The following is a 13,613-nucleotide window of genomic DNA, read 5'->3' as shown; positions in this document are numbered from 1 at the left end:
TGGTGACAGGGAAAAGACAGCAGGAATCGCCATATGAGTGAACCCAGTTTCTAATGGCCGGCATTTGCATATCAAGGTTTGCCAGCCTGGCCCTTTAAGCAGCCTTTTCTGTTACAAAAGAGATGGTTTGGGGGCTTGTTTTTTATTGCAGGAAAATTTCCACCAAGAACTTTTACCCTTGCTATCTGCCTAAAAATTATTTCTTAATAACTCCTGTGTTAGTTTTACTAAGTATCCATTTTACCTATGCATGCAGACCTCTCTAGGTTGCCGTGTGGCTGGAGAAAGGATGGAAGAGAGGAGGGGAAGGTTTTCTGCAGCCTTCTGCCTTCCAGGGATGGAGACTGGACCCTTGGGGATCTGGCCAGGATTCCCTGGCCCTGACCAGTTGGCCCAGGTTTGGTCTCCTCTATGCCAATGGCTCCTCACGGGAAGGAAGACTTTCAGGGGTGCTGGATTTCAGGATGCCATTCACTGCTGCAGCCCTCCAAACTTCCCCTGAGAGGGAGGCAGGAGAGGTCAATCTTCCCATTTCAGTTGGGACAATGCAGTTAGAGAAAATGAGAGACATCCAAGGCCACAAGGTCAGTAAATAGGAAAGGGTCAGCCCTTTGAACTCAGTTGTATCTGGCTCAGTCCAGTCTTCTTCTTCTTCTTCTTCTTCTTCTTCTTCTTTCTTCCCTCTTCCCACTTCTCCTCTTCCTCTTTCTCTTCTTCCTCTTCTTCTTTCTTCCTCCTTGTCCTCCTCCTCCTCCTCCTCTTCCTCCTCCTCCTCCTCCTCTTCCTTCTTCTTTTTTGAGACACAGTCTCACACTATACTCCAGGATGGAGTGCAGCGGCATGATCTTGGTGCACAGCAACCTTCATCTCCTGGGTACAAGCGATTCTCCTGCCTCAGCCTCCTGAGTAGCTGGGATTACAGGCTCCCACCACCACACCCGACTAAGTTTTGTAATTTTAGTAGAGATGGGGATTCATCATGTTGGCCAGGCTGGTCACTAACTCCTGATCTCAGGTGATCCACCTGCCTTGGCTCCCAAAGTCCTAGGATTACAGCCATGAGCCACCGCACCCGGCCTAGTTTAGCTTTTTTTTTTTTTTTTTTTTTGAGACAGAGTCTCGCTCTGTTGCCCAGGCTGGAGTGCAGTGGTGCGATCTCGGCTCACTGCAACCTCCGCCTCCTGGGTTCAAGCGAGGCTCCTGCCTCAACCTCCTGAATAGCTGGGATTACAGGTGCGCACCACCATGCCTGGGTAATTTTTGTATTTTTAGTAGAGACTCTACTAAAAATACAAAACTCCGGACCTCAGGTGATCCACCTACCTCAGCCTCCTTAGTCCAGTGTTTTTATCTCTCCCTGTAGCAGAGTCCTGCACCCCTTCCCTCTGCAACCAGTGAGCCTGGTGTCAGGAAGAGAATGGTTTTGGGGAGCTGAGTCCAGTGCCTTCAGGGTGCGGAGGTGTAGGAGCTTGAACTGGCCACACGGTGGTGCCAAACACCAGGTCTTCGCATTCATGTTTCCCAGCCCTTCTGGGCGTCCCTGATGCCCTGAATAAACTCTGCCTGGTTCCCAGAGCACAGGGCTAAGGCCCTCCAAAGGGGAGGGGATACCCACCCTTCCCCCAGCCAGACCTTGCAGGGGAGGCAGGAGCGGGGCTGCGGAGGGCGCCTCAACTTTACCCAAACCCACCCCGCCTTTCGTTCTCCGTCTTCCTTCCATCCCAAGCCAGAAACCTGTCCCCTCTTCCCTTGGGCCACCATCGCAGGGCCTCCTGAAGGCAGATTCTGGGGAGGGGAGGGGGAACAGGGAAAGTAGGAAGGTGGCTGGATGGCAAAGGGCAGCTGCCACCCCGGCTGGCCTGGGGTCCTCAGGGGCTTAGAGTCTGGGCCCAGCCCATGCCTCCCCTCCTTTTCCCCTTCAGTGGCCTCCAGGCCTCTCTCCACATCGCCAGGCTGGAGTGCAGTGGTGCTATCTTGGCTCACTGCAACCTCCGCCTCCCTGGTTCAAGTGTTTCTCTTGCTTCAGCCTCCCGAGTAGCTGGAACTACAGGCGCCCGCCACCACCCCCGGCTAATTTTTGTATTTTTAGTAGAGACGAGGTTTTACCATGTTGGCCAGGATGGTCTCGAGTTCTTGACCTCGTGATCCGCCCGCCTCGGCCTCCCAAAGTGCTGGGATTACAGGGTGAGCCCCCGCGCCTGGCCCCCTGTCTTTAAGAAAGCTCAGCGGACCTTTTTCCTTCTTGGAGTGGAACAAAAGCCAAGTCTAGCACAACCCTGGCATGGGTCGGGCAGGGGCCCAGAATCACTGGAAGGAGCGGTGGATGGGATAGGAGGCGAGGCTGCCTGCGGACCACAGGCCCGTCCGGAGTGGCTCTGATGAGAAGCCGGGGTGCCTGGGGCACCGCCCGCACCGTCTGCCCTTCCCCCCACTCCTCCTGGCTGGGCAAATCCCAGAGTCTCAGCCGCCTAAGTGTCTTCCCCGGAGGTGGGATTATCTCCGCCTGTGCTGGACACAAAACGCCCTTTCTCCTGCAGCCATGGATGCCGCTCTGCTCCTGAACGTGGAAGGGGTCAAGAAAACCATTCTGCACGGGGGCACGGGCGAGCTCCCAAACTTCATCACCGGATCCCGAGTGAGTGGGGCCCCTCCAGAGCAGACAGGGTCCCCCACAGCATCCTTCCACATTCCAGGTGTGCCCCAAGGCACTGTAAACAGCTTTCAGCTTTGCCAAAAAACAGCCAGGCAGCCCCAGCCCTGGGCCTCCGGGGAGCTCCCAGCGTCTACCCATTCACGGGGCATTTTTGGTACTTTGCAGATTCAGCTTTAGCATGGGCTGAGGGGAAGGGCTTTTGGGAATTTTCTGGAGCCCTAAATGTTGAGTGAGAAGAAAGGGGGTCCCAGGGATCTGGGTATTTGTCCCCAAATGTCTGTTGGGCTTCCCTGGACTGAAGGGTGCGTCTGTGACTACAGAACTCGGGCTTTGGCCAGGCAAGGTGGCTCACGCCTGTAATCCCAGCACTTTGGGAGGCCAAGATGGGCAGATCAGGAGGTCAGGAGTTTGAGACCAGCCTGACCAACATGTGAAATGCCGTCTCTACCGAAAATACAAAAATTAGCCAGATGTGGTGGGCGCCTGTAATCCTGGTTCAGATACTCAGGAGACTGAGGCAGGAGAATCACTCAGCCTGGGAGATGGAGGTTGCAGTGAGCCGAGATCACACCACTGCACTCCAGCCTGGGCAACAGAGTGAGACTCTGTCTCAAAAAAAAAAAAAAAAAAAAGAACTCGGGCTTATTTGAGGAAGGATTTCTGGACACACAGGGCTGTGGGGAGTGGAATGGGGTCTGTAGGGAGGGGTCGGTCCCTCCTCCCTGGGGGGTGCAGGCAGGGCGGAGGTGCTCCAGGGGTCTGAGGCATCTGATGGGGTGAACTGAGTGAGCTGACCCTGGGGACAGCCCTGGGAGTCGGTGACAAGGGGGTGGCTTCTGCCGGGCCTTCAGAGGTGTGTCTAGAGCAGAGTGCACCGTCTCGGTCACCAGGTGATCTTTCATTTCCGCACCATGAAATGTGATGAGGAGCGGACGGTCATTGACGACAGCCGGCAGGTGGGCCAGCCCATGCACATCATCATCGGAAACATGTTCAAGCTCGAGGTCTGGGAGATCCTGCTCACCTCCATGCGGGTGCACGAGGTGGCCGAGTTCTGGTGCGACACCATCGTAAGTAGGCCCTGTGCGCCCGTCCCCTGGGACTAGTCTCTGCCGGGCTCACCCATCAGCTTTGCGGGGCTGCTGTGTTTCGGGAAAGCTGGGACTCAAGCGAAGCTTTGCAAAGCCAGTCCTGCAACCTTATTCCCCACTGCTGTGCATGTGAAGATGGAGGGAACAAGGGCTGGAAGGGGTGACCCACGCTTTGGCTGGCTGGTGGGGAGCAGGGCTATGCCCAGCAGGAGTGAGCTGGCCCACTTCACAGTCTTCACATTTGTGTGTGTGTGTGAGAGAGAGAGAGAGAGATAGGGTCTCGCTCTGTCACCCAGGCTGGAGTGCAGTAGCGTAATTATGGCTCACTGCAGCCTCAACTTCCAGGGCTCAGGTGATCCTCCCACTTCAGCCTTCCAAGTAGTTGGGACTACAGGCGCACCACCACACCTCATTGTTGTATTTTTTGTAGAGACAGAGTTTCGCCATGTTGGCCAGGCTGGTCCTAAACTCCTGGGTTTAAGCAATCCTCCTGTCTCGGCCTCCCAGAGTGCTGGCATTATAGGCATGAGCCATCTTGCCCGGCTAAGTCCTTGCTTTTTATACAGCATGTTTAGACCTGGAGATTTTATACAGCATGATTAGAGCAGCATTGGTCACTTTTTTGCCCTCCTCCTCATACTGCAAGTTTGCCCTTCTATTTATGGCACTCCGTAAATTACTCGTATAAGTTAGCTTCCTTGCTTTATGGCAAAACTCACTGACCTTTAGGCAACGTTTCTTATGGGAACTTTCAAACATATACAAAAGTCAACAGAAAGAATAATGAATTTACCCAGTGCCAGCCACCATCAACCTGCAGCTGGTCTTGCTTCATCTCCCAACCCACCCACTTCCCTTCCTTGTCCTGCATGGTTAAACCAAATGCCAGACACCATATCATTTCATCTGTAAATACTAAAATTTGTATCTCTAAAATATGAGGATATCCCAGCACTTTGGGAGACTGAGGCGGGCAGATCACGAGGTCAGGAGTTTGAGACCAGCCTGGCCAACATGATGAAACCCCGTCTCTACTAAAAATACAAAAATTAGCCAGGCGTGGTGGCACGTGCCTGTAATCCCAGCTACTCAGGAGGCTGAGGCAGAAGAATCACTTGAACCCGGGAGGCAGAGGTTGCAGTGAGCTGAGATCATGCCACTGAACTCCAGTTTGGCGACAGAGTGAGACCCTATCTAAAAAAAAAAAAAAAAAAAAAAAAAGAGGATATTAAAAAGACGTTACCATTGTATCATTATGAAATCTTTCATAAAAACTCCAGTAATTCCTTAAAGCCATCTAATATCCAGTCACCATTAAATTTTCTTTGATTGACTCCTTTTATTCTTTATAAATGAATGAGTTTGGTTTGTTTAAATCAACAACCGAACAAAGTCCCTGCATAGCACTTTGTTGATGTCTCTCTCAAGTCCCTTTTTATCTATAGGTCTACTTCCTTCTTTTCTTTCTTTCTAATTTTTTTTTTTTTTTTTGAGACGGAGTCTTGCTCTGTTGCCAAGCTGGAGTGCAGTAGCACGATCTTGGCTCACTGCAATCTCAGCCTCCGGGTTCAAGTGATTCTCCTGCCTCCGTCTCCCAAGACTACAGGTGCCTGCCACCACGCCTGGGTAATTTTTTTGTATTTTAGTAGAGACTGGGTTTCCCCATGTTGACCAGAATGGTCTTGATCTCTTGACCTTGTGATCCGCCCGCCTCTGCCTCCTAAAGTGCTGGGATTACAGGCGTGAGCCACCGCGCCTGGCCTCCTTCTTTTCTTCTTTTCTTCCTTGACGTGGAAGTGTTGAAGGAACTGGGTCATTTATCCTGTAAAAGTCCCATATTCTGATTTTCCTGGTTGCTTTGCCATGGAATTGTCTAACATGCTCCTCTATTCCCCACATTTTTGATAAATTGAAAGTGGGGTCTAGAGGACCTGATAAGATTCAGATTCTTCTCTCTCTCTCTTTTTCAAAAGTCTGCCATGGATGTACCATACACTTCCCTTTGGGAGGCGTCCATCACATTTGGTTGTCTCTCGTACAGTGGTGTTAAGAGTGATTGGTGGGTTTAGGTGTTGACAGCCTGATCCATCCATTCCCAAGCTCCCCCTAGACTTTCACCATTGGTGGCAGATACCCAGACTCATTATTTCATCAGAGGCCACTGACCTTTTAAATGAGCATTCTGGGGACAATTTGAACTCTGTTCTGTCTTTCATTAGTTGTGTGACCTGGGGAAGTCCCGTCTTCTGTCTGCTACTCTATTCCTTCATTTATAAATAAGCAAAACTCTAAGTTAAGGGGTCGTTTTGGAGATTACATGATATAACATATGGGGGTGAATCATAACACAGGGCAGTTAAAAATGAGAGCTATTATTTTGAGCTAGAATTTTTTTTTTTTTTCTGAGACAGAGTTTCACTCTGTCACCCAGGCTGGAGTGTAGTGGCATGAACTTGGCTCGCTGGAACCTCTGCCTCCCAGGTTCAAATGATTCTCCCACTCCAGCCTCCTGAGTAGCTGGGGATTACAGGTGCCTGCCACCACACCTGGCTATTTTTTTTTTTTTCAGTATTTTTAGTAGAGATGGGGTTTCATCATGTTGGACCAAGCTGGTCTCGAACTCTTGACCTCAAGTGATCTGCCCACTTCGGCCTCCCAAAGTGTTGGGATTACAGGCATGAGCCACCATGTCCAGCCTTGAAAAAATTTGAGATTAACCCACCAATCACTTAAGATGGGAAACTTAAGACTCCAAAAGGGAAAATAAGTTGCAATGGCTCAGACAAGTTAAGGGAAAAGATCTGGGTGAGATGCCTGGTTCCCTCTTAATCCTGCACACATTTCTCACAATGTCTAATAGAGCTGGGCTGCAGCGCCATCCTCTGCCAGTAGGTGATCCCACTCAACATGTTATCCATTTATTCATTCATGTAGCAAATATTTGTTGAACATCTTTCCTTTGTAGCAGTCCCTGTGTTTTTCTTCATTCTGATGTTTTTATCTTAAAATCTGTTTTATTTTTTATCAAGTCAAACCTTCAAAAAATTGGCTTCTTTGTGATTTTGGTTAGTTTAAAAATATATCTGTTGACTGCTTAGAGTGAGGGGCTCCTGTAGTTTAATTCACGCCATATGTGAGGCAAGGCTTGGCTGCCACTAAGAGCCCCCACTGCATAGGATACATGTTTGCTAACCCATGACAGCTGAGTGCATAGAAGGCTGTCAATAAATTCTTGATTAGTTGATTGATTTGTTGCTTGCAAAACCACAAGCTGTTGTCATTCCCATAATGTGGGCATGGCTCTTTGTTTCCTGTGGAGTCTGTGTTCCTTTTTCCATGTTGATAGTCACATGAGTGCATTGCCCATATCACAGGCTGGTAACTGTTTTTTTTTGTTTTGTTTTTTTTTTTTTTGAGATGGACTTTTGCTCTTGTTGCCCAGGCTGGAGTGCAATGGTGTGGGATTGGCTCGCTGCAACCTCTGCTTCCCGGGTTCAAGCGATTCTCCTGCCTCAGCCTCCTGAGTAGCTGGAATTACAGGTGCTCGCCACCATACCTGGCCAATTTTTGTATTTTTAGTAGAGACGGGGTTTCACCATGTTGGCCAGGCTGGTCTCGAACTCCTGACCTCAGGTGATCCACCGGCGTTGACCTCCCAAAGTGCTGGGATTACAGGCGTGAGCCACTGCTCCCGTAGTAACTATGGGTTTTCCCAATCTCCATGCCCCCCAGATCTCCTCACCCCAGCCCATGGCTGCCGTGATTGTGTGCACGTGCGTGTGCATGAGCATGCACACACACACACACACACACACCCCTTCTAGAGTTAGTTCTCCACCTGCACATCCACCTCTTATCCATATACCCACCTGCTCAGGCATCAATTCATCCATTCTTCCCTTCAACCAATCTTCATTAATAATCCAGTCTTCCATCACTATGCATGCATCCATCATCTTCTATCTCCTATCATTCGTGTATCTATTATCTATCTATCTACCTACCTACCTACCTACCTACCTACCTACCTACCTATCTAGTTAGAAAACATTCACTGGGCACCTGATTTGGCCTGTGCTGTGTGTTAGGAATGAAACAAGCAAAGCCCCTAGCCCTTAGGGAACTTGAATTCTGCAGGAGGAGCAGACAGCTAAACAGTTGTAATGCAGGGCAGCCAGTGCCAAGACATAAATAAGTGAGGGCAGTGTGCTCTGGGGCCACAAAAGCATGCTCAGCTTGCTGGGAGCCACGGGGTGCTGAGCTGGGGGCTGCTGAGTCAGGGCCAGAGATGGCCCCTCCCTGCAGCAAGCTGGTTCTGGGGCCTCTCCCTCCCTTGGTCCAGCTCTAATCCTAACAGGCTCAACAGCCATCTGCTCATCTCTTTCATAAAGAGGCAGAAGGCATTTCGGGCTAATCCCAGCCGGTGGGCCGGGCGGGGTGACCTCTGTCTCTGTGCTGGTGACCTGGAGGCAGAGCTGAACTGCTGCACAGAGTTTCAGCCCCTTCACTTCACATGTTGCATGTGGGGCCAGTGCTGGGTCATCTCAGAAGCCGGTCCAAGGAGATGGGTTCTCAGGGAGCCTAGTTGGGGAAATTGAGGCCCAGCATACATACAGCAGGCCTTGCTGAGGCTGCACGGCTGATTTTCCCAGCCCTCCTTCATCCCAAGGGTGGCAAACTCAGCTCCCGTGCTGGCTGAAGCTGTGATGAGCCAGACCTATATCTGCACCGTCTCATTTAATCCCTACAGCAGCCCTAATACCGGACAGGAGCAACCCAGGGAACTGAGGTTCAGAGAAGTGCAGAGACCTGGGCTCACTGCTAACCTGCGGCACTGCCAGGACTCTCTAGGACCCTGGAGTCCTGCTCCTCCCACTGCCCCACATTGCCCTTCCTGCGAGTCATAGGCTTTGCAGAGCTCAGGGTTTTCTTGGGGCAGAGAGGTGTTACAGTGGACCACAAGGGCCAGAAGAGGCAGCTGGAGGCTGAGAGCATATGGCCTCTGGAGCCAGGTTTGAATCCTGGCTGTGTCATTTCCTAGCTGTGTGACCTTAAGCAACTTGCTTTGCCTCTCTGGGCTGTAGTTTCCCCATCCGTAAAATGGGGATAATAGTGCCTCCCTTGAATTGTCGTAAGGATCGAAGGGGCTCATAACAGTGTGAAGTGCTTTGCCTGGCACACAGTTAACCACAGTTAGTATTAGTGGCATAGTGAGGGAGCAGGATTCCTGCCAGGAGGGGCTCCGAGTGGAGGCGTTTTGTGGCCCACCTAGCTCTGAGCAGGTAGCCCAGATACCATCCATCCGTTTCTCCCCACAGCACACGGGGGTCTACCCCATCCTGGCCCGGAGCCTGCGGCAGATGGCCCAGGGCAAGGACCCCACGGAGTGGCACGTGCACACATGCGGGCTGGCCAACATGTTCGCCTACCACACGCTGGGCTACGAGGACCTGGACGAGCTGCAGAAGGAGCCTCAGCCTCTGATCTTTGTGATCGAGCTGCTGCAGGTGGGGCTCGGGGTAGGCAGGGCTGGAGGGCTGTGCCAGCACCGGAGAGGGACAGCGGGCATCACGGGCACCCGCACCCCACTGGCCACTGGACAGTGCCCTGTTTCTCTTTAGATAACAAGAAAGGGTTCATAAGCCATGGGAGAATACGAATTTGAAAAAAAGTCCTCTGATTTTTCCACAAGAAAAGTCCATTTGGTGCTGGGTGTGGTGGCTCACGCCTATAATCCCAGCACTTTGGGAGGCCGAGGGGGTTGGATCACCTGAGGTCAGGAGTTCGAGACCAGCCTGGCCAACATGGTAAAACCCCGTCTCTACTAAAAACAGAAAAATTAACCGGGTGTGGTGGTGCATGCCTGTAATCCCAGCTACTCGGGAATTTGAGGCATGAGAATTGCTTGAACCTGGGAAGTGGAGGTTGCAGTGAGCCGAGATCATGTCAGTGCATTTTAACCTGGTGACAGAGTGAGACTCCATCTAAAAAAAAAAAAAAAAAAAAAAAAAGAATTAAAGTCCACTTGGAACCAATTTTTAAAAATGTGATTCATTTTCATTGTGGAGGCATTTTATCCACTTCCACTTTCATTTTCAAGAGTTGGAGATTATAACCTCCTCCTTGGTTCCTGTGGTTTGTGGGTTCAGACTTGGTTCTCTAGTGGCGGCAGAGGCTGCATGGAACTCCCCACATCCTCCCACCCAGAGCCCCAGAGTGATTGACAGCACGTGTTTGTGGATTGGTGAGACAGGGTTAGGGCCAGGGCCAAGGTCAGGTCAGGACTCAGCTTATGGCCAAGACTGAGGCTCAGCCTGAGAGCTATGTGGGTGAATAAAAATAAAATAAGGACTGTGTCAACCAAGGGCCGTTACAGGCTTGCTGTCACAGTTGTGTGGTCTGTGCACTGCACAAGGTGCACCAGCATCTCCTCCAAGGTGCTCATTATAGACATTGTATATTGGTATTTCCATAATGACAAGTTTCCAGCAGATGGCAATAGTGTATTGTTCTAACAAAATGAGTATTCATGACAATTTTCTGAATATTAGAAGTGAAGCGTCTTGATGAACAGGCACCTTTTCCTAGTTTGCACGAAGGCATTGATTTAGGGCAGGGTTTTTGGCGTTGTTCCTTCTTTCCCTTGTCTGTATACACTTGACCAGCAAGCATGACTTCAGGGAGATGTGCCACAGGGTCCCGTTTTTTGGGTCCCTGATGGGGTACAGGCCCCTGGGGTCCCTGCCTCACTGACCTGCAGCTCTGGGGCCAGGTTGATGCCCCGAGTGATTACCAGAGGGAGACCTGGAACCTGAGCAATCATGAGAAGATGAAGGCGGTGCCCGTCCTCCATGGAGAGGGAAATCGGCTCTTCAAGCTAGGCCGCTATGAGGAGGCCTCTTCCAAGTACCAGGAGGCCATCATCTGCCTAAGGAACCTGCAGACCAAGGTCAGAGGCTGCTGGCCGGGGCTGGGAAGTGGGGCTGACTCTGGGGGACCTGGCCAGCACCAGCCGGGGTGGGGCGGGGGTCAGGCAGCTGCCTGAGGTCATGGCTGACCTTCTCCCTGGGCAGGAGAAGCCGTGGGAAGTGCAATGGCTGAAGCTGGAGAAGATGATCAACACTCTGATCCTCAACTACTGCCAGTGCCTACTGAAGAAGGAGGAGTACTATGAGGTGCTGGAGCACACCAGTGACATTCTCCGGCAGCACCCAGGTGTGCGGGGCTGCAGGGGTGGGCAGTGAGGGGGCGCCCAGCCCAGGGCCACGGAGACACCTGCCATAGCCTTCCTGGACTTTTCTTTCCACCCCACCAGGGCACCAAACCTTGTCTCCACCCAGCCGGGTTTCCCCGAGTGTGTAACTGAATCGTGGGTGATGGATGGGCAGTGCTTGGCGCGGGGCGGCCCTTTATTTTAATGTGTGTTTGATCACTTACCCAGGAAGCTCACCAAGCTTGTGATTTCAGTGGAACGGTAAACAGGCTTTTAAAAAAAGAGGGGCAATCAATATAGAGAAAAATATTATGATGTCGACACTAGTACTGGTGTTGCGAGGATATGGTACCCTCAGTACTAGTATTGACTTAATGCTCGAATAGTGCTCACAGTAACAACATCCAGCCCCTGGCTCATGCATCAGGCACACGTCGTCTGTGTTTATTATCTCATTTAATCCTCATAATCCTCATAATCACCACATGGGGGAGGTGCAGGGAAAGGGACTGAAGGTTATCTAATTTAGGTAGCATCTAAGAGAAAAATAAAACAAAGTTATGAATATAAAATTAGTCACAGGGCCTTGAAAAGGAGAGGAGGAGGTATTGCTATTATGATCATCATCTCCATCTTACAGTTGAAAAAACGAGGGATGGCGGATACAGAGAGGTTAAGATCATGGCGGGGCTAAGGGTCTTGGAGGCTGGTGAGTCCCAGCTGGGCGGGGGCTGCCTCTGAGGCTGGGAAGGGAGCTGTAGCTGGATGCTCCTTGCTCCCCACAGGCATCGTGAAAGCCTACTACGTGCGTGCCCGGGCTCATGCGGAGGTGTGGAACGAGGCCGAGGCCAAGGCGGACCTCCAGAAAGTGCTGGAGCTGGAGCCGTCCATGCAGAAGGCGGTGCGCAGGGAGCTGAGGCTGCTGGAGAACCGCATGGCGGAGAAGCAGGAGGAGGAGCGGCTGCGCTGCCGGAACATGCTGAGCCAGGGTGCCATGCAGCCTCCCGCAGAGCCACCCGCAGAGCCACCTGCACAGTCATCCCCAGAGCCACCTGCAGAGCCACCCACAGCACCACCTGCAGAGACACCCACAGAGCCACCCCCGTCCTCAGGGCACTCACCGCAGCACTGACCCCCCTGAGACCCACAACCACCCAGGCAGGGAGCAAGTGGCTTGGTCACTTCTGGTTCGATTGACCAGGATCGTGGTGTCACTTTTTAAAATTTAAAATTAATTTTTGAAATCAAAGTCAGACACACCCACGGTAAAAAAAAAAAAAAAAAAAAAAAATCCCAAGGGTACAGAAGAGCTTATGAATAAAAGTAGTTTTTTCCCCTACCCCTCTCATTCCTTTCGTGCTGTGGTTTTAATTGACCCTGTTTTTAATTCTTCTGGTAGTTTCCTCCATTTCCAAGTAATCTGTTTAAATCAGTTTCTCGATTTTACCCCATGTCAATGACAAATGAGGATTTGATGCTCTGATCCTTTCTCATCCCTGATACCCTTCCCTGTCTCCCCATTTTGGATAGTTACATTTGGGGGTCATCTCTTGGTGATTTTTGTAACTTTATGCGGGACACTTAGAACTCTCCAGAATCCCACTGACTTTAGTAGGTCTTGATGTAGGGTTGGCAAACCCTGAAACTGGAGCTTAGCCTGAGAGGGTTCTTGGCCTCCCCCAGGAAAGATTTCAAAGGCAAGCGCCAGTGGTAGGGTAGAAGAAAACAGCTGTGGCTGGGTACAGTGGCTCACGCCTATAATCCCAGCACTTTGGGAGGCCGAGGCGGGTGGATCACCTGAGGTCAGGAGTTCCAGACCAGCCTGGTCAACATGGTGAAACCTCATCTCTACTAAAAATACAAAAAAACTAGCTGGGCGTGGTGGCAGGAGCCTATAATCCCAGCTACTTGGGAGGCTGAGGCAGGAGAATTGATTGAACCTGGGAGGCGGAGGTTGCAGTGAGCCGAGATCGCGTCATTGCACTCCAGCCTGGTCAACAGGAGTAAAACTTCATCTCAAAAAACAAAACAAAGCAAAACAAAACAACAACAACAAAAAACAAAAGAAACAAGCAAAAACAAAACCAAAACAGCTGTATTGAAGCTGCAGTGTTGCAGCTCTGTGACTGCCCTGCAGAGCAGGGCTACCCCATAGGCAGGGAGCAGCAGCTCAGGGCAGTTCTGCAGTCAGATTTATACCCACTTTTAATTACATGTAGATTAAGGAGCTGCATATACAAAGATTTCTAGGGAAGGGGTAGTAACTTCTGGGTCCTGGGGTCTTTGCCACAGAACAGGGCAGTATGCCAGGGTGTTGCCATGGCAATGGTAAACTGACATGGCACCCTGGGGGGCATGTCTTAGGGAAAGCTGCTTCCACTCGCCCCTGTTTTAGCTCATCTTCAAGTTAGTCCGGTGTCCAAGCCCCACCGCCTACCTCAGTCTGGTGACCTCCTTCTGTGTCTGATGAGCATGGCAGCATTGGGAACTTCCCCTTCCAACTCTCTCCCTCCTCTTCATCCTCCCTAAAGGACGGGTACGAGGAGGGACTATCACACCAGCGACATCCTCTAGCACCACCCAGGTGTGTGGGGTGGGGCAGGCGGGCGACAGAGTATCCAGCCCTGGGCCACGTAGTCAACTGCCAAGGCCTTCC

The 13,613-nt window shown here is 51.3% G+C and overlaps 1 protein-coding gene across 3 annotated transcripts; it reads left to right on the top strand.

Annotated features, from left to right (window-relative positions):
- Positions 1-2,522: 2,522 nt before the first annotated feature.
- On the top strand, positions 2,523-12,089 carry AIPL1 (aryl hydrocarbon receptor interacting protein like 1). 3 transcript variants are annotated; one of them, XM_058431485.1, is made up of 6 exons: positions 2,523-2,635; positions 3,544-3,723; positions 9,063-9,251; positions 10,541-10,693; positions 10,818-10,959; positions 11,743-12,089. In XM_058431485.1, exons 1-6 carry the CDS (start codon positions 2,540-2,542, stop codon positions 12,087-12,089), a joined length of 1,107 nt encoding a protein of 368 aa, XP_058287468.1. In that variant the 5' UTR covers positions 2,523-2,539. The 3 variants fall into 3 exon arrangements, with proteins under 3 accessions (XP_058287468.1, XP_031994760.1, XP_031994751.2); XM_032138869.2 differs by lacking the exon at positions 11,743-12,089 and having other exon boundaries at positions 10,818-10,988; XM_032138860.2 differs by lacking the exon at positions 11,743-12,089 and having other exon boundaries at positions 2,540-2,635; positions 10,517-10,693; positions 10,818-10,988.
- The last annotated feature ends 1,524 nt before the right edge of the window (positions 12,090-13,613 follow it).

The sequence above is a fragment of the Hylobates moloch genome, unplaced genomic scaffold (genome assembly GCF_009828535.3).
Source record: "Hylobates moloch isolate HMO894 unplaced genomic scaffold, HMol_V3 SCAFFOLD_19, whole genome shotgun sequence".
NCBI classification, from domain to species: domain Eukaryota; kingdom Metazoa; phylum Chordata; class Mammalia; order Primates; family Hylobatidae; genus Hylobates; species Hylobates moloch.
This window is presented reverse-complemented; position numbering and strand designations above follow the sequence as displayed.